Genomic DNA, 25609 nt, shown 5'->3' with positions numbered 1-25609 from the left:
GATATCTCCTAATCCCGCAATAGCATAGCATGATTACATGGGATTACACAGCAGAACATTGTATATTATTTCTCAGTATTCCCCCCCCTCTTTTTCCCTCCCTTTCTTGACGTCTCCAGGAAGCACCGTTCCTCAGAGCGCCCCTCCTGTCCCCACCGGTGCAGGAACTCACTTCCGCTTTCCTCCCTCAACGCCCTCCGAAGTCCTCTCCCCGAACGAGGACCTGCGCAGCCCCGGCGGCATGTTCAGCTCCGTGGCCCGACGAATGGCACGAGGCTCCGTCAGCGACTGCAGCGACGGCACCTCGGTCAATTCTGAGATCGAGGATGGAAACACAGGAGCGGGGGAGGAGAGGGGGGAGAGGGGTGTGAGTGGAGGAGGAGGAGGACCTGGTGGTGGAGGAGGAGTAGGTTACCGGAGTATGATCCATCCCCGTCTGTCTCATGAAACCCTGTTCCGCATGTACGGAGGACCAGGCAACCCTGCTGGGCACCCAGGCTCCCGTGGCCACGCAGGGCACCGGATCCACCCAGATTCCCTGTCGCCCTTCCCTGTGTCCCCTCTGCCGGGGCCGGGAGGAGCCGGCCTCCTAGCCCCTCCTCTGTCCCCAGCGCTCTCCATGACCCCGACATCTCACCTCCCCTACACCCCCTCACCCACCCTGTCACCCATGTTAGGCTCCCACTTTTCCTTCAACCCAGACGACATGAAGCGCTACCTGCAGGCCCACACCCAGTCGGTGTACAACTACGGCCTCAGCCCCAGAGCTTTCCTCCAGTACCCACACATCATCTACCCTCAGCCCCACCGGCCTGCCGCAGACAAGTCCGGTCTGACCGGAGATAGAGGAGCGGCCGAGAGAGCCGAGAGAGCAGAGAGAGCATCGACGGCAGGGGGAGGAGACAGGGGAGGAGAACGACACCATCATCCCCCTCTGGCTCACTCTGCCCACCACCACCCGCATCCACCTCATACTGCCCACCCTCACACCCATTCTCATCCCATGCATCACCCACTCCACCTGGGCGAGGAGCCTCCACACATGTCTCCCTTCAAGTTCAAGCTGCAGCCGCCACCGCTGGGTAGGAAGCACAGGGACGGTCAGAGCCAGAGTAAACCCAGGCAGAGCTCACTGTCCTCAGGATCTGGGTCCATGTCGTCCTCCGGCCTGGGCTCCTCGCTGTCGTTCGGCAGTGACCTGAGCTCAGCCAGCGGCTCAGGCCTCATCTCTGCCTCTTCCTCAACACAGTCCCTAAACAGCGCCGGACTTCCCAAGATAAAGGTGAGACACAAATACCCCCCCTTACGATCTACGCAGCACTCTCAAAGACACATGTATATTTAATCCACAATATTGTCTTAAAGCAAACTTGTTATTATTAAAGCTACATTTTGAATAATTTATATTGTTAAAATTGGCTTCAGTGTTTTTTCTTAAAACATTGCCGGACTACAATGTTATACTAATTAATTGTCAGTGAGTTTCTCCATTTTCTTTTTTCCTGCTGTGTTCAACTTTGTCTCTGTTCCGGATTTTTGTGTCTGTCCAGGTGGAGCCCATCTCTGATATCGAGTCAGAGGAAGAGGTGGAGGTGACTGACATCAGTGATGAGGACCCAGATGAGAGAGATGAGGAGTTTGAACTCTTCTCCCCTCACCACTCCAGAGCCCCTGACCACCACCACCATCACCACCACCACCACCACCTTGCTAATGGCACAGCCGCGCGCCAACATCAATCCCATCCTGACGAGGACCTGGACGAGGATGTCTTCAAAGCCCCTGCTCCGCCTCCACCTGGCCTGATGCCCTTCTTCACCTCGCAGCACACGCACTCCAACGCGCATCGCCTGCTGCCAACCCTCAAGAGCGAACCCACAGAACCAGTGGACAGTAACACGCCCCCGCCTCAGACAGGCTCAGCTGGAAATACCCAGACGAAGTGCATCCCCCTCAAGCTGCGCTTCAAGAGGCGCTGGAGCGAAGACCAGCGCATGGAGGCCTCGCAGGAGGAGTCGGACGACAAGAAAGTACGGCCAGAGGAGGAGAGGGAAAGAGAGAGGCAAAGCAATGGACGGATGGAGATGGAGACGGAGGAGGACGGGACAGGCAGCGGAGAAGGGGACAGTCCTCCCCCGTTGGCGTACGAGGGCTCTTTAGCCACGCCGCTGGTCTCACAGCGGAGGGTGAGCGCCGAGCTGCATCGTGCCACTGCACAGCTGTCTCTGGAGAACAAGGACTGCTGATGAGAGACACAGCCCAAACACTACTGCTCCGGTAGCACTGGAGGCGGCACAGGAGTATGTAAATGGTTCCTCTGTAATCCCTCTCCCACACTGACAAACTAGATTCCTGAAACCTCCAGTGAACTGAGAGCACAGTCCGACATACATGCATAGAAAACCAACACCTCAAAGACAAGCCTGACTCTTGTTCTGTCAGACCCCCCTTCCCCCCCCCACCCTCCTCCCCCCCCACCAATCCTCTGTCTGGATCAGGGCTCTTCTGGGACACATCCTTTGGGAGGTGGGACTCGCTCAGACTCAGCCATCCCAGGCACACTGACCGTGCTGATATCAGAGGGAGGCTTCCTCATGAAGTTCACCTCCCACCTGGCCAGTGAAGCTCCAGATGCCCTGCCCCAGTAGCACAGCTCCTGCCTTCTTCTAGGCCCCATCAATAGGATCAGCAGCACTGTTTCTCAGGGGACACACACTCCCTCAAAGCCCAGCAACACACCTAGGATGAGGACGTGCACACTCTCCCCTATGCTACTTTTCCTATAAGATGACGGGACTTTGATAAGTGCCTGTATCTAAAAACCCACAGCCCTGGAGTGACGTGGAAGAGAGCAAAGAGGGGAGAGGACTGCTACGAGCAATCAATCTTTAACTCATGCAGCCCTTGTAAAGTTTGGCAGATAATGAGGGGGGAAAGGAAAGTGTGTCTCCGAGACTGAATAGTGGGGCTGTTGGGTGTTGTCTAACCGACTCTTAAACCTGGCCCACTCCACTCAGGGAAGCCTATTGCTGTATGTTTATCGGATTCCTGCACACACACACACACAGAAGCAAAAAACAGTGAACGGGGACTCAAAGTGGAAGCATTGCTTATGGACACTTAACAATGTCCACTGCGATGCCAGATTCAACTCACACTCACATTTACAGCTCAGAGCTTTTGACTATTGTATAACCTTCCTTCTGTCTCTCTCGTTCTGTCCCGCTCCTCTTTCTCTTGCGGACCACCTGTGGAAAGATCATGACTCCACTCACAGAAATAATTTCAACCCCAGGGAGGTGTGAGGAGAGGAAAAGAGAAGAATGAAGAAGTACTTCTGCGTAGAGAAAGGACTGCTGAGGGGGGGACCACGAGTGGGGGGGAGGAAGGGTTCGAGGGGTTCCAGTAACTAGCCTTCTCACCTCACCTAACATGGCTTGTACACTGAAAATAGTTCCTCCTCTAAGTCCCAGCAGCACAGACTCCTAGTTCACCAGCTAAAGCTCCTCTAACAATCATAGATAGTGTTAAACTAAACCAGCATAAACACACACACACACACACACACACACACACACACACACACACACACGCACACACATGCACGACACTGCCTTTAGCTCTTAAACACGCTCCCTGTCTCTCTGTCTGGACCTCCAGCTCTGTAGTGGCGTCATCGGCGGGTCCTGAGAGTGTGTGAGGCCTGTTAACTACATGAGTGTGAGAGCCTGAGAGAGCACGGAACGTCTTAGACCTCACAGACACACACACACACACACACACACACACACACACACACACACACAGCCTCTCTATGCCTTGTTTTTATAGCATGTACAAAAGTGCAAACTGAGCTCTGATAACACACATACAGACTATATCTTTATATATATTCTAAATGAAATTATTAAGAAAGTGAGATTTTAAAAAGAACGATTTTAATGATATGATTGATTCAGGATTTTTTTGTAAGTGGATTATTTTGAGCGGTCATGCCGCTCGATAGGTAACACGGTGTGGAGGGTGTGGGTGGGGGTCCGGGTTTTTTCTTGTACATTTTGTTTCATAGACAAACAAGCCAGAGGAAAAACAACACAGGCCAGTCTACCAGAACAAGACCAGCAAGAAGAAGAAGAAGAAGAAAAACAGGACTCAAACAGACTGCTAATGATTCAGATGTGTGGTTCACTCTGCTGTTCACTTCGTTTGCAGTAGCTTGCCCTTTCAGCACTCTGCTCTTTCCTGTCTGCACAGTCTCGCTCAGCTCAGTGGGGTTCCCCCCGGCCCGAGCTGTCCTGGCCCCAGGCCACCTCTCCAGGGTGTGTGTGTGTGTGCACTCGGAGTGAGCCGGGTTATAAAGTAGTAACCCTGTCTTTTCTCTTAGGCCAGTTAGAATAATGCTCCAAAGTTCACAGCAGCTCTGGATTGGGGCGAGAGAGAGAGAGGAGGGGGGGTGAAGGGGTTAATCATTATTGTAAGATAGTCTGGAAAAGTCGGGACATGTGAGGCCCTGTCCTGAAAGGCCCTCTCCTCAATCTATGCACATTCACACATACACATTATGTTTTTAACATCCCGGAGCTTTTCGTCTCCGAAGCCAGCACATCCAGGCGACCAGCGGCCTGTCCCCGCCTGACCAGCGACAAGATGGATCCATAGCAGCGAACTGTGAGATAGATGGCCTCCAGGCGGTCTGTGTAGCTGAGCTGATTGAATTTCCTCATCAGACCCCTGTGGTTTGGACTGGAGCACGTCACAACACACACACACACACACACCCTTACCCCCACCAAGTCCTGTGTCTGTATTTGAACTGACAGCTGCCTTATTACTACTTTTCATATCTCAGCAACAGATGAGGCATCAGTCTTACCTGCTCTGCACTCTCTCTCTCTCTCTCTCTCTCTCTCTCTCTCTCTCTCTCTCTCTCTCTCTCTCTCTCTCTCTCTCTTCTTTCTGTTTCATTTTTCCTCTCTGTTTCAGGCGTTGTCTGACTTCCTGCACACGGCGGCGTGATCTGACTCAGTCATGATATTGCAGGGTAAAAATGATTGATTGTAACGGTGGCTCTCTCACATCCTGTTTCAGGCCTCTACAGTCAAAGAACGGTAGACAAAAACAGCACAAAGATTACATTTCTCTATCAAAAAGAATTCTCAGTTTATTTTTCTGACGTCAATATTTGCTATTGATTATTGTTGTTGTTATTATTGTTCTCATTGGGTTATTTACCTCTCCACCTGGCATTATTATTATTCCATGGCTCTGTTAGCTGTTGCTTTTTATGTTGTGTTACATCACATTGGATGATGTGGAATCCCCCCCGAACTCCATTCCCTGTTTCAAACCTTCAAAAACCCAAAACCAGAGACCTTTTTCATGTCTTTAGTTTTTACAAATGTAATATAACTAAAATGTGTAATATTAATTTTGATGCTGACAGAGAAATAACATCGGGGACTGAGAGGAACGGGCAGCGGCGGAGGATTTTATTTAGTGGCAGAGGGGGGAGTGATTTTATCTTTTTTGTCATGTATTGTAATTTTTATTTTATAATGTTATCTTTTTCTCTCTTTGCTTCTGTATATTTTTTCATTTTTGGGGGAGGGGAGGGGGGTTGTATCATTTTAAAAGAAGAAAAAAGATGTGTATTGTTTGACTGTGTAAAGGTCTATCTTCTCCCTCTTTCAGTCTCACTTCTTTCGCCTCGTCTCCCCCGAACAGTTACATAACACTCAGATGGAGAGATGAGAGTTAATACCATGATGTAACATTGAATTTCTCAACTTCTTTCGTGTTTTTTTTTTTTTTTTTTTCAAACTTGTAATTAAGCTGTAATCAGGGTTAATTAAAACCGGTTGAAACCCAATATGAATATCACTGTGTTTGTTTATGTCTGCTCTTCTTTCATACATCCATATATTCAATCAGACAGTGGAGCTTTATGTGTAAACAAAGAGATTAACCCTCTTGACTATTTTGTCTCATCAACAGCAAGCCTTTTGGTAATTTATAAACTTCAAAATTACATTAATTAAATAAGCAGTCCCTACAACTGTGCTTTCTAGAAGGAAATACCTTCAAGCTTTAAAAAAGTAAAATTTCTTGCCAGCAACAGGTAACTAACTTGAGTCTCTGCTGGTTGCCTGGCAACGACTTACAGCCAAGAAATAGTCCAAACCCACCCTGAAAGGTGAATTATTTTTTGTACAAATTAAACAAACTATATATAAGGTGTTATTTAGTGAGCTTTGGGGGTCGGCCTACTGGTAAGATGAATTTCTGATGATCCAGGCCAGCTCTTTCCCAGTATCTACTCTTAATGCTAAGCTGTGAATGAGTGTATTTCCTAACGTGTCAAACTATTTTTTTAAATGTACTATCTTTTGCACATTTGTTTTCAACTTGAAGATATTTTATTATTATTTAAAGATGTTATTAAAAACCATAAAGCAAACATTTATTTATATTTTTATATATATAAACTATATATATATATATATATATATATATATGTCTAAAAACACAAAAATACATTTGTGAAAAGAATTTTTTAAAAAAAGAAGTGAAAAACGTGTTCCAATCCATTTTTTTTGTCAAATCAGAAGAAACATTTCTCTACTGCATTATTTCTAATTGTAAAAGAGCAAGCTTGAGCACCTCTTTCATCTTGGCCTTCATGATCTCTGATGGTTGCCTGGATGAAATGAACACACACACACACTCTCATGGCCGCCGTTATGCAGAGGCCTCTGAGGTTATACGTTTAGCTGATAAAGAAAAGCACTTTGTCTGCAGTGCTGCTGCCCACTCACCCACATAATGCTCACAGCTCACCCATTTACCTTTTAACGTGACGTCAGTACGAGCTCTCTCGTCTTAAGCGCACTTACACATATTGTATATGGAAGAGGAGGATGAGCTGCTGAAGCAAAGAGCTGCTGGCCTTGAATGATAGATTTTTAATGTCACGGAGCATTTAAAGTTAGAGGAATAATGCAATCCAAAAGAAGAAACAACACAAAACGCAGCCTCAACTTATTCACACAGATATACAGAGGAATTAATAAATATAAGCGTAAGCTAAAAGATTTTCAATGTCATGGCTGAATATGTAGACGGTTTTGACAATGTGGCTGAGGTCTTTGTTATCGATGGCCGCCTGTATTTGTTTGAGCCAGAAGGACGTTCAGGTTTCACAACAACACTTCTCATTGAGTCGGACTTGGACACAATAACAAACAGACCGGATCAAGCAAAAGGTAAGAAACTACTTATAATAACAGTCTGAGCCTGAACATTGAAAGAGTTATTGTTGGGTGTAATCATTCCTCCTCTCCATGCTGGCTTCCTAACGTAACCACACTGTCAGAGATCAGGGACAAAACCCTGAGTCCTCTGTTTATGCAAAACTGCATTAAAGTACACTGGAAGTAATTATGAGTATCTTTCAAATTCAGTGTTTTTAATGTAAAGTTACAGAAAGAGGGAATTTTGTGCTAGAAAAACACACCTGCAGAAGCTCACTTCACGGCCTTTATGGAGAGAAGTGACCAATAACTTATTCTATCTATGGGCATTAGACTTGACAAAATCTGAAACTATCCTTTCAAAGCAACGATTGCCAACCTGGTGGTCGGGACCTCCAAGGGGTCATAAGACAGAGCCAAAGGAAAGAAAAATATTGTTCTGCTGCTACAATTTTTTTTTATTATTTACAACTTCTCTCTAATATTTGCTTATTTTTTTGTGAAATATTGTTAAGTTTTAGCTCTTCGGGCCTCTTAAGCTGGGCATACGCTGTACGATTCTAGCTCGTTTCTGGGCAAACTTTGAGCCACACGACTCATTTTAGAGTCGGACCACATTTCAGCTTCGTCAGGCCTCGTTTGTACATGGGGGACCGAGGACCGATTAACTCCTCCCGACTGGCTGTCGGATGAATTTCTGACGTATCAGAAATGTTGGTCGGCCGTCCACAGGCTCTTGCACAGTTGAAGCAGATAGAGCCACGAGCCGATTCCCCAAAGTTGGTGCCTTTTTTTCTAGATGCTTCAGCAGACAGGATGGCACAGATGATCAAGGCAGCATGTTTCTGTTTTATCAGCAATGTGACCTGTACAGACCTCTGCTAGCAAACAAACCTTACCTGCCTTTGAGCATTCAAACAAATTGACAACTGTCAACAGCCAAAACGGCCCTCAGGGGCCGACGGGACCCCACAGTGTGAGCACTCAGGTCGTAGCTGATGATCGGATCAGACAGTGTGAGCACATAAATCGTGAGCTTTGGCTTTACATCGCAAACAATCTACTCGTACAGTAGGAGTTGGAAGAACACAACAACATCTCTAAAATCATACAGTGTATGCCCAGCTTTTAACAGTTATTTATGTGACATGATGTCATAGTTCAGAGGAGAAAATCACTCTGTAGTTCAGCTTCTCACAAGTAGAGACACATTTGAGGAGGGGTCACAAGCAGACTGCTTCACTTTAAGGAGTCACGAGTGAAAAATGTCAGGAACTCGTGCTTTAAAGGATTCACCGGCACAGAAGCTTCTGTGCTCCCAATATGTCAGCGTGTGACGTATGACTCACGTAACCTGGTTTTACCTTCTTTGACCTTGGTGAGGGTCACTGTATGTGTGTGTGTAGAGATTCCTGGCCCCCATCTGTTGACACACCAGTCATCCAGCTGCTCCATTCACAGCAGAGGAGAGAGAGAAAGAGAAAGAGACCACAGGAACCACTGTGCTCTTCTCACCTGTGCCACATCCCTCTCCCCTCGCTTCCTCCGAGCGCCTGCTTTCGCGGAAACCTGCGCAGAGCCGGCTCCGTGCTCCACATATAACCACAACCTATGCATTATGCACACGCTGCACAGCAATAAGCCTTTGTGAATGCAAACACACACACACGCACGGCTGTTGCATCTTCTGTGAGAGTTACGGTACAGTGACATACGGAGGCATGCTAGTAAGTTCACCACATCCTCCACCATACAGAGAAAACGCTGCACCGCACAGGAGTAAGGCTCTTTCACAGCGACGGCACTTTGTCATAGCGAGTGCAGACGAGTGTGTGCACATTGATGTGGTTTGTTTGAAACTCTTGGTACTTGTATTTCCTTTTTCTCTCTCCTTCCCGCCAATCTTTCTGTTCCACCTATTTGACCCCAAAAGAAATATGATATTAGTTTTTTCTCTCACATAGCGGACTGAAGTATCAGTGACTGATCTGATGTGTAAATAAGACTTCATGAAATAGGAACTGTTCTACACCATCAAAACAAAAATGGTTTACTTCTGCTCCCTCTGCTCAGCCATTTCACATTGGATGTCTCCCCCTGTTGTTGGAATACTGCACTGCATATTATACAGCTTGAAGTTGATCTTAGTGCTGTTTACTGGGACACTTTTTAAAATCTTTTACTAGGTTGCCAATAAGATGATAACATGTAACAGGAATTAAGAGCTTGTTTTGTTTGGATTAGTTGATTTTTGCTGCATTAAAGGAACTGTGTTTAACAATTAGGGGGATCTATTAGCAGAAATGGAATATCATACTCATAACTATGTTTTCATTAGTGTATAATCACTTGAAACTAAGAATCATGTTTTCGTAAGCTTAGAATGAACCCTTCATATCTACATACATGTAGGGAGCGGGTCCTCTTCACGGAGTAAGCCATGTTTCTACAGTAGCCCAGAACTAACAAATCAAACACGCGTTTTTACGTTATACCTGAAGGCCACGTAGTTCTCCGACACGTTTGTGAAGCTGCAATAAGGTGAGCCACAGAGTGCAAAACCGTGGTACCGCCAGCCACCCTCTGAGTTCCACTGCTCCTAAAGTAGGGATGTGACGGGGAGGAAATTTTCCGGTGTTACCGATTATAGCAGACATTATACAAGAAAAGATGATGGTCAATATCTGCAGAGTGCTTACTTTGATCTGTAACATTGGATAGCTGTGTGTCTGGCCTCTCCGGTCCAGCTTTTGCTGCGGGGCCTCAGGTTTCTACCCAGTGCCATTCCGACGCGCACACCGGCTGTGACCGCTCCGTTGCCTTATTAACGTTACGGTTCCCTTATAGCGTTGGGTTTAAATCTGAAATATTGCCAAATAGGCACTTTTGCTTTTCGCTTTGACACCAAGTCCTCCGCCATCGTCTTGTCTGTCAGCTGTCTCTCGTCCCGTAGGTGTGAAATCTGACTCCTGCTACTCTGAGCTGAGACTCCATACAGAGCAGACACTTCCGTCCGTCGTCCGACTATGTATTGATAACATGGCGCTGATACGCGAAAATAAACTAAATGTGTTTTATTTCAATAAAAAAAGCGAAACGACGATGGGCAAGTAATGTTATCGTGTATGCCCAACCACCGTGTAACTCCGGAAACACCGACTACCGCAGCAAGCCTATCCTAAAGTAATGTTATTATGGTAAGGATGGCCTCTGAGCGAGGCGAACGGCGTTACCACAGCTTTGCACTCGGCGGCTCACGTTACCACAGTTTTGGAAGTGAGTGCAAGGTCACAGTTGGTTGTAATCTGCACCCACACTACTAGATGCCACTAAATCCTACACACTGTACCTTTTAAGTCACTTGTCACTTAATGAACAATAAGTCAGAGACTAGTAACACACCAACTTACAGCTCTTACTTCATCCAACTGAAACAACAGTAAACAAATCATCCGTCTAAAACATTAAGCTTTCTATTCACTAAATCAGTGGTTCCCAAAGTGAGGTGGCGTGCCAAAGGACGGGCTAAGGGGACCACAAGATTTGTTCATTTCCATTTTTTATTGTACATTTTTAGTAAGGATAAAATATTTATATTTTAAAACAGATCTAAACTGAAGAAATGAGCTATAGACATTAAAATCACTGTATTAAAAACCTTTATAAATGTGCAGTCATGAAAGAATAACTTGATAGATTTGTGTGTGTGAGAGTATACATTTTGGTTTTGATCCGATTCAAAGTAATACCATAGTGTGTACCATCGATACTATACTTATATAGGCTACTGCTCATATGCGGTTATTGTAGGAGCCAAAGTGTCTATATAGCCTGTGTCGTTTATTATTATTATTATTATTATTATTATTATTTGTTTAGGCTGCACACATTCTTTTGGCTTAGTATCACTTCCTGTAATTGGCACAGGGGTGTGGTTTCACTTTATTTAGCCTGTTTACTTCACTAACTGTGGGTTTTTAGACAGTGAGGGTGAGTTAGGCCCGGACATTTTCCGTTCACTTCACCTACTTTAGTTAATCCAGTACAGTTATTGTTTGTAATTATTTTCATTTAATAAACACCATAAAACGGATCCAGCATCTGGACGTATGGATTTCTTTGAAAGCGTCACACAATAGAGAGCCTACTTTAACCTCTTAGAGGCTTTTTAAATGATAGTAGTCGCTACAGTTATGAAACTCGATTAAACACTGGGCATTCAAGTGCAAAATTGAATGCAAAAGTTAAAGAACGAAACACAAAATTACTGAAGTGACGCGGGGATAAAGCGGTGCCCTGGTTTGGAAAAGCTTTGTAACCGCTCATTCTTCATCTTGTCTTTAATACAGGCAGGAATCTGTGTGTCCAAGGACGCCTGCCTGTTCATGAGAGGCCTGTCTTCAGCTCCGGGACATTACGTGGACCCTGAGGAACAGCTGAGTGGTGTAAAGTTACTGTGAACAAGAATGCAGTGAGTACAAGGGCCTACTGTTCTCCATACTGCTGCTTGTACGGATGCCGGCCTTCTTTAATGATGCCATGACGTGCTTTTTCTAGCCATTTAGCTGTGACATGGAGCCAATCGCATCAATTTACAGAAGCTGTTCAGGCTTCAGTATATAAGTCTTTAAATGATCTATACATTTCTGTCTGCGTGTCTTTTGCGATGGCATCCTTTAACTCAAATCCTTGGAGGTTTTATCTCCAGGTTTAATACCAGTGTGCTGCTGGCATGATATCTCCCCTAAAATCCTTAACCTCCTATCCTTAAAATGTGTGTGCAGCATTAATCAGACGTTATTAGACATCATGACTCCTAGCTGTCTCCTCCTGTAAAGCCACAGGAGCAGACTTGTCCTCTGCTGACACGTGATACACAAAGAGCCCCTCCGCTCCTTCAATAACACACTCTGTAACTAAAAGCCTAAGGTAAAGAGTTCAGTGGGAAAAAAAAACTAAAAGTAGAAATCTATTCAAAGACTCTCGGCCGCTTATGTAAAAATGCTTTGTAGTTAGCCTCAGCCTCAGGTAGCCGGTGGAAGTTTGATGGCTAAAATGTCCTAAAAAAAACTTTGAAAAGCAAAATCAGACATCATAATTCACAGGAGCCTAAATGTGTGCAAATAAGATGATGAAATCAGGAAAAATAAGTATTAAATATTAAAATCTTATGTAATTAAAGTGAGGCTGCACTTCAGTACAGCAGTGCCTGGAGCTAAATACTAATCTCAGCATGCGAACATGCACAATGCAAACATGTTGATGCTAAACTGGTCTATTATTCACCATGTTAGCTTTACATATTAACATGCTAAAGTGCTAATTTGCACTAAACACAAAGTACAGATGAAGTTGGTGGAAATGGCAATGGCATTAGTTTTTCAGGTATTTGGTCATTTGCGTTCCAATACTCATACTACCATACTATTTAGTGTGTCCCAATACATAGTGGTTGCATCTGAGAGTCCATACTAACATGCTATTTAGTATGCTAAAACAATATGTGAGATTTTTTTACAGTGTATTAAACCAATAATTCACGAATTGCATACTATTTCCGGTGAAATATTACAGTATGCAACACCGGGCACTACGGTGGCACAAATATCCTACAATGCAATGCAGTAGTGATGACAATGTTCATAACCGACGTTGACGGACAGCTCTGTAACATCAATGACGCTTCAATTTAACTGTAAATATGTAAGATTTCACTTTCCTCGGCGTAATATATATTTTAAATTAATTCAGATTTTGATTCTTACAAATCGTCGTTTTGGTCACATGAGGTTGGACACAGGTTACCGTGGTTACACATCTCCAACTGGCAAGGAGGCTCTCAGGAAGTTGAGACGTAAAGTACTACTGAGTGCGTCCGAAAAGATGCATACTACTGTTTATTCACACAAAAGTATGTTGAATGATAGTACACATATTGGGTAAGTCGTACATAGTATGCAATTTTGGATGAAGCCAGTATGTCAAATGCAGTATGCCAAAACTACCAGGACGTCCTACTACATCAGGTCATGTTTTGCAGTATGCAAGCCAGCAACAATAAGTAATCTAAAAGTTGTGTGGCTTTGCTGAATATTTTAAATACAAGAACCCATAACTGCAGGGACTATTACAGACTGGCTTCCAGGTGAAACTGGGTGGATAACTTCATAGTCTACTTGAAATCCACACTGAACCTTCAGAATCTGAGATTTATTGTTGGTTTTGATGGTTTTGATGGTTTTATTGGAGCGCACCATCTCCATGACTGCAAAGCTTTTATTTTGAAAACCTTTTAGTCTTCCAGTTTTCTATTTTCATCACTTGTGTAGGGTTTGATGGGGCATACATTGTCTGACCCTGGGGTTAGAGCGGTCAAGGTGAGGGTCAGAGGTCAGAGGTTATGCTACTGTGAGCGTCTGCTTTAAGAGACCCCGAGCTGAGAGACATTCCTGATGTGGTTCTGGTTTTGTGTGGAGTTAGGGTTAGTTTGCAGAATCTGGACAGTGGGAAGATAAAGATAAGACTACTGCTGGGCTTTAGACTAGTTAATTCCATATAATTTACTGTTTTTGGCAAAGTATAACTTTATTTTATGTCAAATTACCCCTCAGTCCACTCTGTCAAACTCAGGTTATATCAAGCTCTCCCATGTTTCTCCCCTCTCTCTGTTTTCCTCTGCTGCTGTCTGTACCTGAGGCCGGTCTGACAGCAGAGCCCAGCAGGAGAGGAGGGTCTCTGGTGTTTGACTGACAGACCAGTGATGAGCGCACACAGAGAGGGTGAAGGGTGAAGGTCAGAGGTCAGACTCCCATGGAGAGGGGGAGAGCAGAGCTGGGGGGAAACAGAGAGGGGGACTTGCTAACGAGGTGGGGGGGTCGTTGAGGCTGCATGCGAGGAAAAGAGATGTAAAAACCGCATCGAAAAAATTACATGATGATACTTTATTGATCCTTATAGTGGGGCAATGGAGCCAATGTAACAGCAAATAGTTATTAGACCCACCAAAACAGCCCTGACCCGTCAAGGCATAGACTCCACTAGACCTCCGAAGGTCTGCTGTGGTATCTGGCACCAAGCCGTCAGTAGCAGATCCTTTAAGTCCTGTAAGTTGGATTGGACTTGTTTGTCCAGCACGTCCCACGGATGCTCGATTGGATTGAGATCTGGAGAATTTGGAGACCGAGTCAACACCTCAAACTCGTTGCCATCCACATGATGTAAAAGAAAACGTGATTCATCAGACCGGACCACCTTCTTCCATTGCTCCGTGGTCCAGTTCTGATGCTCACGTTTCCATTGTAGGCGCTTTTGGCGGTGGAAACGGGTCAGCATGGGCACCCTGACCGGTCTGCGGCTACGCAGCCCCATACGCAACAAACTGCAATGCACTGTGTGTTCTGACACCTTTCTATCGGAACCAGCATTAACTTTTTCAGCAATTTGAGCTCCAGTAGCTCTTCTATTGGACCAGACAACACGGGCCAGCCTTCGCTCCCCACATGCATCAATGAGCCTCGGGTCTGACCCTGTCGCCAGTTCACCGGTTCACCTTCCTTGGACCACTTTTGGTAGATGCTCTGACCCAGTCGTCTAGCCATCACAATTTTCCCTTGTCAAAATCGCTCACATCCTTACGCTTGCCCATTTTTTCAGCTTCCAACACATCAACTTCAGGGACAAAATGTTCACTTGCTGCCTAATATATCCCCCCCACTGCCAGGTGCCATTGTAACAAGATAATCCATGTTATTCACTCCACCTGTCACTGGTCTTAATGGTATGGCTGATCAGTGTACCTACCTACCTATATCGAAGTCTTACAAATAGCAAAATTGAGAAAAAATAAATATATTAATTAATTATGAAATGAATTACAACCAATAGATCGGGTGTGTTTTATTAACATTATCACATCTACAGGGCAATCCCCGATATACTGTATGTACACAAAACACCTTGGTGTGTAGATGCATGCTGTAAAAGCTTTACAACTCATCAAATATAAATTCAAATTTCTGATGGTGGCGCTCAATGAAAAGTTAAGGGATCACCAATGTTATTAAAATATATAATTATAATTCATCCTGAGGGGGACATGAATGTCTGTACCAAATCTAATTGCAATTCAGACATATTTTACTCAAAACTTGAATATTTGGACATCACAAGCTGCCCACTGATAAAAGTACAAACCATAATAAAAATACAGTGCATGCAGTGGTGGTGAGCCTTGTTATGTATCTTGATTATCACGTTTCTATTCTGCAGTGTGGCGCCTGCAGGAATGCAACAGGGGTCCAGGTTCAGCACCGTTCACATATGTAGTGCACATGTCTGGCTGCAGAATCCTTGTGTAGTTGAAATCTGTTCTGCTGTTTGGACAGTTTATAAGTTCATGTGTTTTCAAAGTGTTCCCAGACATTTTCAATTCTTTATTTATCCTGCATTCATATAAAATAGACCTCAACCAAAGCAATTTATAACCGTCTCTTGTACGTCACATTCAGTGTGTTGCTGGTTTGAACCTGTACCTAAAGCATGTAAGACTGCATCTCCTCCATCCTGCATGGTGATAGGTATCGCTTTACATATTTTTACTGGATCCAGACTAAGAACATGGCCTTGGTCGATATACTGGCTATTAGTTTATCACAGATACTGTAGATGGTATCAGTCTGACAACGAGTGCAGACTATTTGATTGAGGCAGTTCAGAAACAGGGTCTCTATTACGTAGTTTGTCCACCAGGGAGCGCTGACAAGTCTATTTCTTTACTGTAAAATGTCTCACTCAGTACACCATTCTTTAATAACCAAATTGTAGTGGTTGAAGAAGTATTAAGACCTTAAGTAAAAGTAACAATACTACAGTGTAAACAATATTTTGTTACAAGTAAAAGTCCTGCAGTCAAGGTAAAAGTGATGTAAAAGTATCAGCATCAAAACTAAAAGTACTCTCTATGCAGAATATCCCATTTCAGAAAGATATATATTATATTATTAAAGGATAATTAGTGATGCATTAATGTGTTCGTCACTTTACTGTTGCACCTGGTAAAGGTGGAGCTAACTTTAAGTACTTTATGTGTGATGTGATAATACATCATAATATATTAGTTGATTTATTTTGGGGATTTTCTATTAATAATCTGAATATGAAAGGTAACTAGTTACTAGAGCTGTCTAATTACTGAAGTGGAGTAAAGAGTACAATATTTGCTTTCAAAAATGTAGCGGAGTAGAAGTATAGAGCAACATAAAATGTAAATACTCAAGTAAAGTACCTCATAATACTTAAGTACAGCACTTGAGTGAATGTACTTAGTTACATTCCACCACTGCCAAATTGAAGCTTATTAATCAAAACTCATCAAATTTATCAACAAATGTTTATGTTGTGTGTTTACCTGGGGAAAAAAATCAGCCAATATACTTTATTTTTAAACTCTTAAATATCAGCATCAATATAGACCTCAAAAATCCAGTATCGGCTGTGGTTTTTACTTTGGAAACCCAGTATGAGCACTTCCATCTTACTGGTTTTGAGCTGCAGAGTGATCTTTTTATATGGAGGGCAGACATAGATGACGAGAGGCCGATAGAGATCTATGTAGTAAACACCAAATATATATTTATATATATATATATATACATATATATATATAAATATATAAACTAGGGCTGTCAAAGTTAACACGATAATAACGCGCTAACACAAATTTGATTTAACGCCGCTAATTTCTTTAACGCAACTTAATGATTTTCAGGTTGCAGCGGGCTCAGTTTTAAAGCCAGAGTGAAGATATTGGTATCATATGAAGCTAGAAAACCTAAGGATTCCATTGGTACCAACCATGCCATACTAGCTAAATAATGAAGCTACATAACGCTTAAAACTTACACAAAATGTTGTCAAATTTTTTCAAAGGGGTCCCTTGACCTCTGACCTCCAGATATGTGAATGTAAATGGGTTCTATGGGTACCCATGAGTCTCCCCTTTACAGACATGCCCACTTTATGATAATCACATGCAGTTTGGCCTTAATTCATAGTCTAGTCAGCACACTGACGCACTGACAGCTGTTGTTGCCTGTTGGGCTTGAGTTTGTCATGTTATGATTTGAGCATGTTCTTTAAAAAGTTTTTAAAAAATAATAATAATAATAATGACTTGTTCATATATTGTCTTATTTCCTACCTTCATCTAGTGACCCCTGGGATATTTAATATATTTTTGTTTCAGTGGCATCCTGAGTAAATCACTACCGCTGAGACGTTTTGTCTACACCAGGGGTCAGCAGCCTGCTGCTCCGGAGCCACATGCGACTCTTTAGCTCCTCCATATATTTATAATTTAGCCCCTCTCCAGTGGCTCCCTGTGGATTTTTAAAAATGGAAATGAATAACTGTTCTTTGTTTACATTTTCATTTTAAAATATTAAAACTTTTTTTCTCGTTAAGTTATGATTTTATTCTCATATTACAACTTTTTTCTCATACTATTATGACTTTATTCTGGAAATCTCAGATGTTTCCCCCTCAATGTGGCCATATTAATCCGTAGTACATTTGCACTTTGGCCCTCACTGCCTTAGACTTATATACTATATACTTAGACTATAAACTGTGTTACCTTCATCACAATGATCAAATGTTTTGCGGCTCCAGAGAGATTTTTTGTTTTTGCCTAAAATGGCTCTTTTGATAGTAAAGGTTGCTGACCCCTGATCTACACTGTTCACTATTGAAACATGTAAGCTGCAGTGCTGAACAATTACAACTAGATGTCACTCTACATCAACTTTTAATCAACATGCAGTCTCTCCATCCCCTCTCCATCTTCTCTCTCTCTCTCTGTTTCTCTCTCTCTCTCTCTCTCTCTCTCTCCACACACGTGCACAAACACAGGCATGCACACATACGTGGTAAACTCTTACAAAATACACAGCTCCTTTTCAGCCAATCAGAACTTTTCTTCTGTTTTTAGGTCTTCACATCTCTTCTTCTCTCCTATCACATTGAGCTTTGAGTGAGACATCAGCATGCATGCATGGGATCACACCTGCAGGGGTCGCTGCTCCTGTGAGATCCCACATGGCTTGTCTGTCTCAGCATGAGTCTGGTTTTTCTACTACACACACACACACACACACACACACACAGAGAGAGAGCAGGGAGATTATGTAATGTTTACTATTATGGCACTATATCTTTAGTGAGATAGTGTGCTTTCTCTTCTTCTGTGCAGAGGTTATAAAGCTCACTAACACATATGTCATATATCACACACTTGCAGGATGCACCATGCATGATGCACCATCATCTCAAACATGCAACATCTTTCAGCCAGCACACAGGTTCAGTCTCCAGCACCACAAACTGCTGCCTGCAAGTTACAAACATGGGGGTTAGTCGAGTTTACGCCAGACCACGCCCTCTCGGTCCAGCTGGTGGCAACACTCGTGATGACATCACCGCTTCTTGCACCCATTGGCCCTGAGACGTCGCACACCTGTCCAATAGCCTGCCAGTGAGGTGACGTCACTCGTTCACTTTCACTGGGAGTGGGCGGGGCGTGGAGATCACCGACGTCAGAGCCAAGCGGGATGCTGTGCTGTGATTGGCTGAGAGCGGTGAAAGTCAGCGTCTGTTGCTGAGAGAAAAGGGAGAGAGGGAGAGAGTTTGCAAAAGGGGGGCACTGATGCGTCTGCTGCACCACATATGAGTTGTGAACAGCAACTTTTTTTAAATGCTCATATTTCACTCAATGCTTTCACTCTTGTTTGCATAAATAATAATGCAAAATATGCACTTAATGCATGTTTGGATGCTAGGAGTAAACAACATTGTGGTGCTTTAATATCCTGCTGCACCAACTATGTATGTGCAAGAAGCAGATTGATGCATTATAACTCATGGATGGCACTTGTGCTGTCAATTATGGTAAACATACTCCTCTTCAGAAGGGGAGGAGGCATTTGTGCCTTTTGATTGGCTCTCAGGTGATGAGATCCCGCCTCTAGGCCCGCCCCCATGCTGTTCCTATGGTTCCCAGAGCTCTGATTGGATACTGTAAAGTTTGGGACAGGACACCGCCCTCTCATTGGCTGGATCCACCCGTCTGTCAAACAGGACTTTGACAGCCCGGTCACGCCCCCTCCTTTGCTCCTGTAGCGCCGGCCGCTGATTGGCTACTGTAACTGTCAGCGGCCTCTGATTGGTCGGCTCGGCCCCCAGCTGTTAGTGGTTCATTCACCATTTTGTGTGACTGTAGTGGGAAAAAGAAGTAGTTTTTTTTTTTATAGGCTTGTTTGAGTTTTTCTGCGAGAGGGTGGTAAGTAGACATGTTTTGAGGGGAGAGGAAAAAGTAAAGTCCGGAGACAGAGGGATGTTACCGAGAGCCTCCTCCTCAGCAACATAACACCATAAATCTCTCCGCGTTGAAGGAGGAGAGAAAAGCTGTGTTTCTGAGGTGAGTTGAAACTTTAACAACTGACAATGGATTTAAACCGTTGTCATGGAGAGACTATAGAACCAACTAACGGTCGGACGGTTGGTTCCGTTAAGACCGTCCGGAGGAGAACCGGAGAGAGACACCGACACCGCTTGCGAGCCCGTAGAAGAGCCGAGAGAGAAGAGAGGAGGAGTGGTGGCGGTGGGGGGTGTAACAGCCTAAAAACTTTCTCAAATGTTTTACCGCAGTCCCACGGTGGACCGGAGGAAACACCGTGGATGACATTAACGGTTAAACGTTGAGTACTTTTTTCCCCCCGTTGACCGTTATGCTTTCGAATTTTGCGCGTAGCGTAGTAACGACCCTATTTCTGTTACTAATAGCAACGCTAATTTATAAACCTGCGGAGAAGGAAAAAATGGACAACAACAAGACACAGCGTCCCGTTTCCTTGTGTGTCTGACGGTGTTGTGGTGTACTAGTAGTCTGCTACCGTCGCGTACTACGACTACTACAACCACCACCACTACTACTATTACTACTAACGTTACTGAGCTGCTTACTAGAGCGAAACACGGAAAGATTCCGGCTTTTTACCCTCCTTAGTTTTTAAAAATCACCTTACAGACTCCATTACTTCTCCAGGAGTGTGTATACTAGGCGTTTTAGTGGATATTTGCGTGTACAAAACATCGTTATTAGGCCCAGTCGAGTTGTCACTTGTAACCGGTTGTTTTGTGTTTTGTTACCGAGCACCGTACAAGCAGCGGAGAGAAGCAGACCGGCTGACTGCCTCCTCGAGTCATAATACTCCTTTGACATTGTGCAGCTCCTCTCGTAGTACTCGCACATATCAGCGCTGAAGAAGAAGCCAGGGGGTTGCAGTCGGTGTTTTCTCGGCTTTTTCCCCCTTGCACGACAATCACACACTTTTTTTTTCTGCACTGCAATCAGTGTGGATTCACCCTTTGAGATCTTCTGACTGTGCAACACTTTTTTGCCATATTTCTCTTTGCCTGTCACAGAAATTGAATGCTTGTTTTTGTGTCCTCATGTGTCCTGCAGATTTCCACCATGGCATGCGTTCCTCATATCTTGCACTTCTTAAAGGCAGACACATCTGTCTCGGTTGTAGACATCTTTTGCATATTGTAGAGCAGTTGGGGTCATTGATGTGGCATTGGCAGTTCTGCCATTTGGTCCCAAACAGAAACAGTCACCTCTGATCTATGCTACAGCCTCCTGATCAATAACAGGGCCAGAATGCACAAATTCCAGGCCCTCGATGTTTCTCTTTTATTGATACGCTATCTACAGTCAGATATGCCACCCACTTTAAACAGCTGCCAGTATTCATACTACGTCACAATGGATGTTCTCCATAACAAGCGCAGTCACACACACTGGCATCCTCACACACACCTAAAATACCTTCAACGAAATGTTTTCTTTTACTCGTCTCGTGTTGCATGTGTGATCACATCCCACTCACACATGAGTGCATCAACCCAAAGTGTGTGTAACAGAGAGCATGTTCTTTTTTTTTGCTGTTTCATGTGTGAGTGTGTTCCCCGGTGACCCAGTTAAGGGCAAAGCCGCCCTGCCATGCTGGAGTGTACGAGGGCCATGGTAGGCATCACTATCACATATCCTCTGTCGTACCATCGCACGCTCTTCCCTTCTCCATCCCCGTCCCCGTCACTGCAGCCCTGCGCCCATACAGACACCCATAAAATGCTTTTAGGAGAGGGATGAGCTGCAGTGTGCCTGCCTGGTAACTACGTATACACTCACACTGACATATAGTGCAAATGCAGCGTTGAACAAGGTAGACGCAACCTGAAGACAGCCGCATACTGTCATATACCTTATGTACTATAAGCAGCTCAAATGCCCTACGTCTTCCACACACACACACACACACACACACATCCTGTGCCATGTTGCGACGGGGTATAGGCTAAATTCTCTACGAATGACCGGATAAACTGGCATCAAGGTGGAGGTTTATTAGGGTTGTATAGTCCAGTAATAAATACCGTACAACTTCTTCTTCTCGTAGTGTTGACATTGAGATGAGATTTCCTTATGAATGACCGTTCTGTGTGTTTGGCGCATACATGTTCCCTCGTCCAACCTGCTAAGAAATCCCCTCTTTGCATGAAAATGCATATTTTTAATCTCAAAATGTAATAACATAAAAGTCGTTTTTATTTATTTTAATGTTTCTCTTTACAGAAAAGCAAAACTTATACCGGCCAGAGTGTGAGCTCCTGCATATGTGTGTGTGTGTGTGTGTGTGTGGACGGGTGTTTATACGGCACAATGAATGTGTGAGTGTGAGACAATATATAGGTCCAAGGGAGATTTTAACAGTGTATGCATGACTGCACTGTAAATTCCAGGGACAGCGTTTAGTGTGTGTGTAAAGTTTGATGTTGCTATGCTGTGGAGGGGGGTTGCATTGTGTGCTCCTGTGTGTGTGTTTGTTTGTGTGTGTGTGTGTGTGTGTGTGTGTGTGTGTGTGTTGGGTGAAACAGCATCTTTTTGCTGTTTAAGGAAGAGTCCAGTCCAACACCATGGAGACGATAGCTGTCGATTATAACCGTCTATTCAGGATTTACAGTAGCTTTAGACCAGAGCTGCAAATATCTCACTCTTAACCTGCTCTAATGCTGGAAGGTGCAGACGTTTTGAATCGCCTAAATTATGACTGAGTTCCTCTTTGCTTCGTCTGGTTGCAGCCCAGAGGACGATCAGGATTCTCCGACAATTTCCTTTATATTTTTAGTCCTAATAACTTATGCACTAAAACCCAAGAGAAGAGATTTAGATTTAGACGTGCTCTTGGCATCTTGGATTGTAGCTAACAAACATTAGGAGTTAAAGGTCTGCAGTTATTTTCAATTTAGGGGATGTTTGTGGAGCACACACTGTGTGTGTAATGCTTTTGATCTTTTAGGGAAGAACTGGGACTATGTGAAATGTTAAAATCCTATGCCATTTATTGTATGACAGCACTGAAATTATAGATGCTTCATGCATGAATTCATATACCTTTCCCTGTAATTTAGAGGAATGCACCGATACCGGATCGGATATCGGGCCGATACTGACTCAAATAGCTGGATCGGGTATCGATGACAATGGAACCGATCTATTCAATTCACTTCTATGTTTATATACTATATACATTATACACTGACATTTTAATTCCTGTTTAAGTTTTGACCAATTTGTTGCTGCATTAAAAATGTTTACACTTGAACTATAATAATTATTATTTTAATAATAAATAACAATTCAGTACATTTATATCTATGAATTTATTTGTTACATTTTGTTTTACAAAAAGTTAGGAAAATTATGTTTAAGTCAAGCCTGATGTTGCCTTACACATAAAAAGAATGATCCCTGTCACCTCCACACAGTGAGGCATACAGCTTATTAATTAAAACACTGGTATCGGATCGGTACTCGGTATTGGCCGATACCCAAAGCCCAGGTATCGCTATCGGGACTGAAAAAGTCAGATCGGTGCATCCCGGTAATTTTGTATAATACATTTGGTGTCTTTGACAACATTGGTATTTTGTCTGGAATTTCAAATGAAGTTCTGTGGATAAGATGACTGCTTGTACACACCTTGTGTTTTTTAAAGGCTGGATTAACAAATGGGTACACATGGTGGAAGAGTTAAATGTTTTCCTCAATTTAAATTTAACTGTTACAAAAACTTCTGAGGCTTTCTGTGATAAATAAATAGTTTCAGACTGCTTACAAACTTGCACTAAATACCCAGCACATGAAATAAAGGAAGGTCGTCGATGTCTAATTCTCAAACTCCTGTTATCTACATGTTGTGCACATACTGTGTTGTGCAGTCCAGTACCGTCAAAGTTACAGAATGCGAATACACACAAATGCCTGCTACTGGCTTATCGGCCACAGCTTAGAGCATTTTGCAAGGCCATGAGCATGACCAAACGCATTTTTCTAAGCTATGATCAGATCCTCCCGATTCATTCAGTCAACCAGACAGCCAGTCAAGTGGCCCTGACTCCTTCCTGTCTTTTCCAGTGCAGTAAAGCAGCTACGGGGCCAGCACACCCAGTCCAGGCCTCTGCGTCTACTTTAATGAAGGAGTACTTGGCCTGGTGCTGGTAGGAGGTACATTCCTTCAGTCCCAATTTTGTGTCTTCTTTCCCTTGCTTCATCTGAAACGTACACTTTATACATGGAATTTACAAAAATGTACTCTAGCTAGAAAGTAATGAATTGTATGTGGTTTCACTGCATATTCTTTTCTTTATTTTTGTTTTGTTAATGACGCGTAATATACTGTATGGTCTGCTAATTGGTACTGAGGAATATTTGTTTAAATATATTTTCTTATCACCACTAATATCAAAAGTATGGCGGATATTTTGGATCGACAAGATGCGTTCACTATGTGACTCATTGCACAGGGAAACTCACAGATTAAACTACTTCATACTTGCTTTAAATTTATTTTCATACTGCTTTCAGTTGCAGACTCTTGGAAACAGTTTTGGAGTTGGTAATAGATATGCACAGATATCAATAGAACAGTGTTTTTCAAACAGCTGCATCTGCAGGAAGCATCACAGTTACAGTACAGTTGGGAAACTCCAGATGTGCAGCGAAAGACGTGGTGCTATTGCAATGAAATACGAAACATCAGTATCACTTTTCATATTGGTATTCGCAGAATTTACTATGGTAGTGATCAATTTGTGTATATTTCACTGCAGTGCATCGCCAGTCCGTAATAAAAATAATGAAATTATGGACTGATAAATTATAATGGAAAGGAAAGTTTATACAGTAAATGTGTGTGTGTGAGGGCAGAGGTCAAAATGGAGAGCCAGCAACGAGTGTGTGAATGACTCAGGTTGTTTATTAGTCATTCAGGACCAGGAAGAGATGTATTTCTGTACTGCAGGAAGTGGAAGTGGTGGTGTTACTGGTTTATGTTATGTGTTGTTTGTTACAACAAGGTCACCTTATGTGTGTTTGACGAACTTTTCCAATGTCTCGGACAGGAACTGTGAGTATGTGTACCGTATGAATCTATGTGTTTGCGTCTGTATTTGTAGGAATGCCGGCAATTTGCACAGTGAGTTGCTGAGCTTAGTCAAGGGGAGCACATATGCACCCGTCTGTGTACGAGTGTGTGTGTGCCTGTATTTAGCCTGTAATCTTGCATCAGTGAGCGTGCCTGATCCTGTGCCAGCCTTTTAATTTCTCTCATTTTGGGCGTATCTTACCATGGCAGATTATTCCAATTATATTGTCTTTTTGTAGAAATGTGTGTGTGTGTGTGTGTGAGTGAGACAATGACAAAAGACGACTGGGAAAGACTGAGACATCGAGAAAGAGTGAGAGAGGGCCAGCAAGTGCTAGAATGACTGTGGAAATTCCCAATGACTACACAAGAACAGCCTATTTGAACAAACAGCCAAACAGCCGCATACTCCCACCTCTCTCTCTCTCTCTTTCTCTTTCTCTCTCTCTCTCTTTCTCTTTCTCTCACTCATGTTGTAGGGTGACCTCACCCAGGCCACTGCCAGACCTTTTCCTCTCGATGGAAGTCAAAATAAATGCTGTGTCGCTGTTGTGATGCGACGTTGAACACGCAGAATCCTCAGTCTCTAATGCATAGCGTGAGAAAGCTATCCTGTCGCATGTCGAAGTAGCTGGAGGGAGTACAGTGGAGAGAGATCAGGCGACCTGTAGTGTGTGCGTGTTGTGTGTGTGTGTGTGTGTGTGTGTGTGTGTGTGTGTGTGTGTGATCAAGAGAAAAGCTTTTTTGTCTCTGCATGCATTTGAAATTAAAGAGATGTAGGCCACATTAAGGGCAGACGTTTCGATACAGGAGTAT

The 25609-nt window shown here is 43.6% G+C and overlaps 2 protein-coding genes across 4 annotated transcripts in view; both read left to right on the top strand.

Annotated features, from left to right (window-relative positions):
• Positions 1-5872, top strand: part of erfl3 (Ets2 repressor factor like 3) — a 58238-nt gene extending 52366 nt beyond the window's left edge. Inside the window, exons 4-5 of the mRNA XM_037784128.1 lie at positions 120-1282; positions 1551-5872. Coding sequence (XP_037640056.1) covers positions 120-1282; positions 1551-2246 — 1859 coding nt within the window. The 3' untranslated portion in view covers positions 2247-5872. The remainder of the gene's footprint in view (positions 1-119; positions 1283-1550) is intronic.
• Positions 5873-7079: 1207 nt separating this feature from the next.
• Positions 7080-25609, top strand: part of cicb (capicua transcriptional repressor b) — a 53842-nt gene continuing 35312 nt past the window's right edge. For 2 of the 3 annotated variants that reach the window (XM_037785327.1, XM_037785322.1), the window contains exon 1: positions 19564-19722. The gene's annotated coding sequence lies outside the window, so the exon portion shown is untranslated. Of the gene's footprint in view, positions 7263-11599; positions 11722-19563; positions 19723-25609 lie in introns of those variants that run through there. The other variant, XM_037785323.1, reaches the window with a different exon arrangement.

This window comes from Sebastes umbrosus, chromosome 11 (assembly GCF_015220745.1).
Source record: "Sebastes umbrosus isolate fSebUmb1 chromosome 11, fSebUmb1.pri, whole genome shotgun sequence".
NCBI lineage: Eukaryota > Metazoa > Chordata > Actinopteri > Perciformes > Sebastidae > Sebastes > Sebastes umbrosus.
Note: the sequence above shows the minus strand (reverse complement) of the source record. Positions and strands in the feature narration are given on the sequence as shown.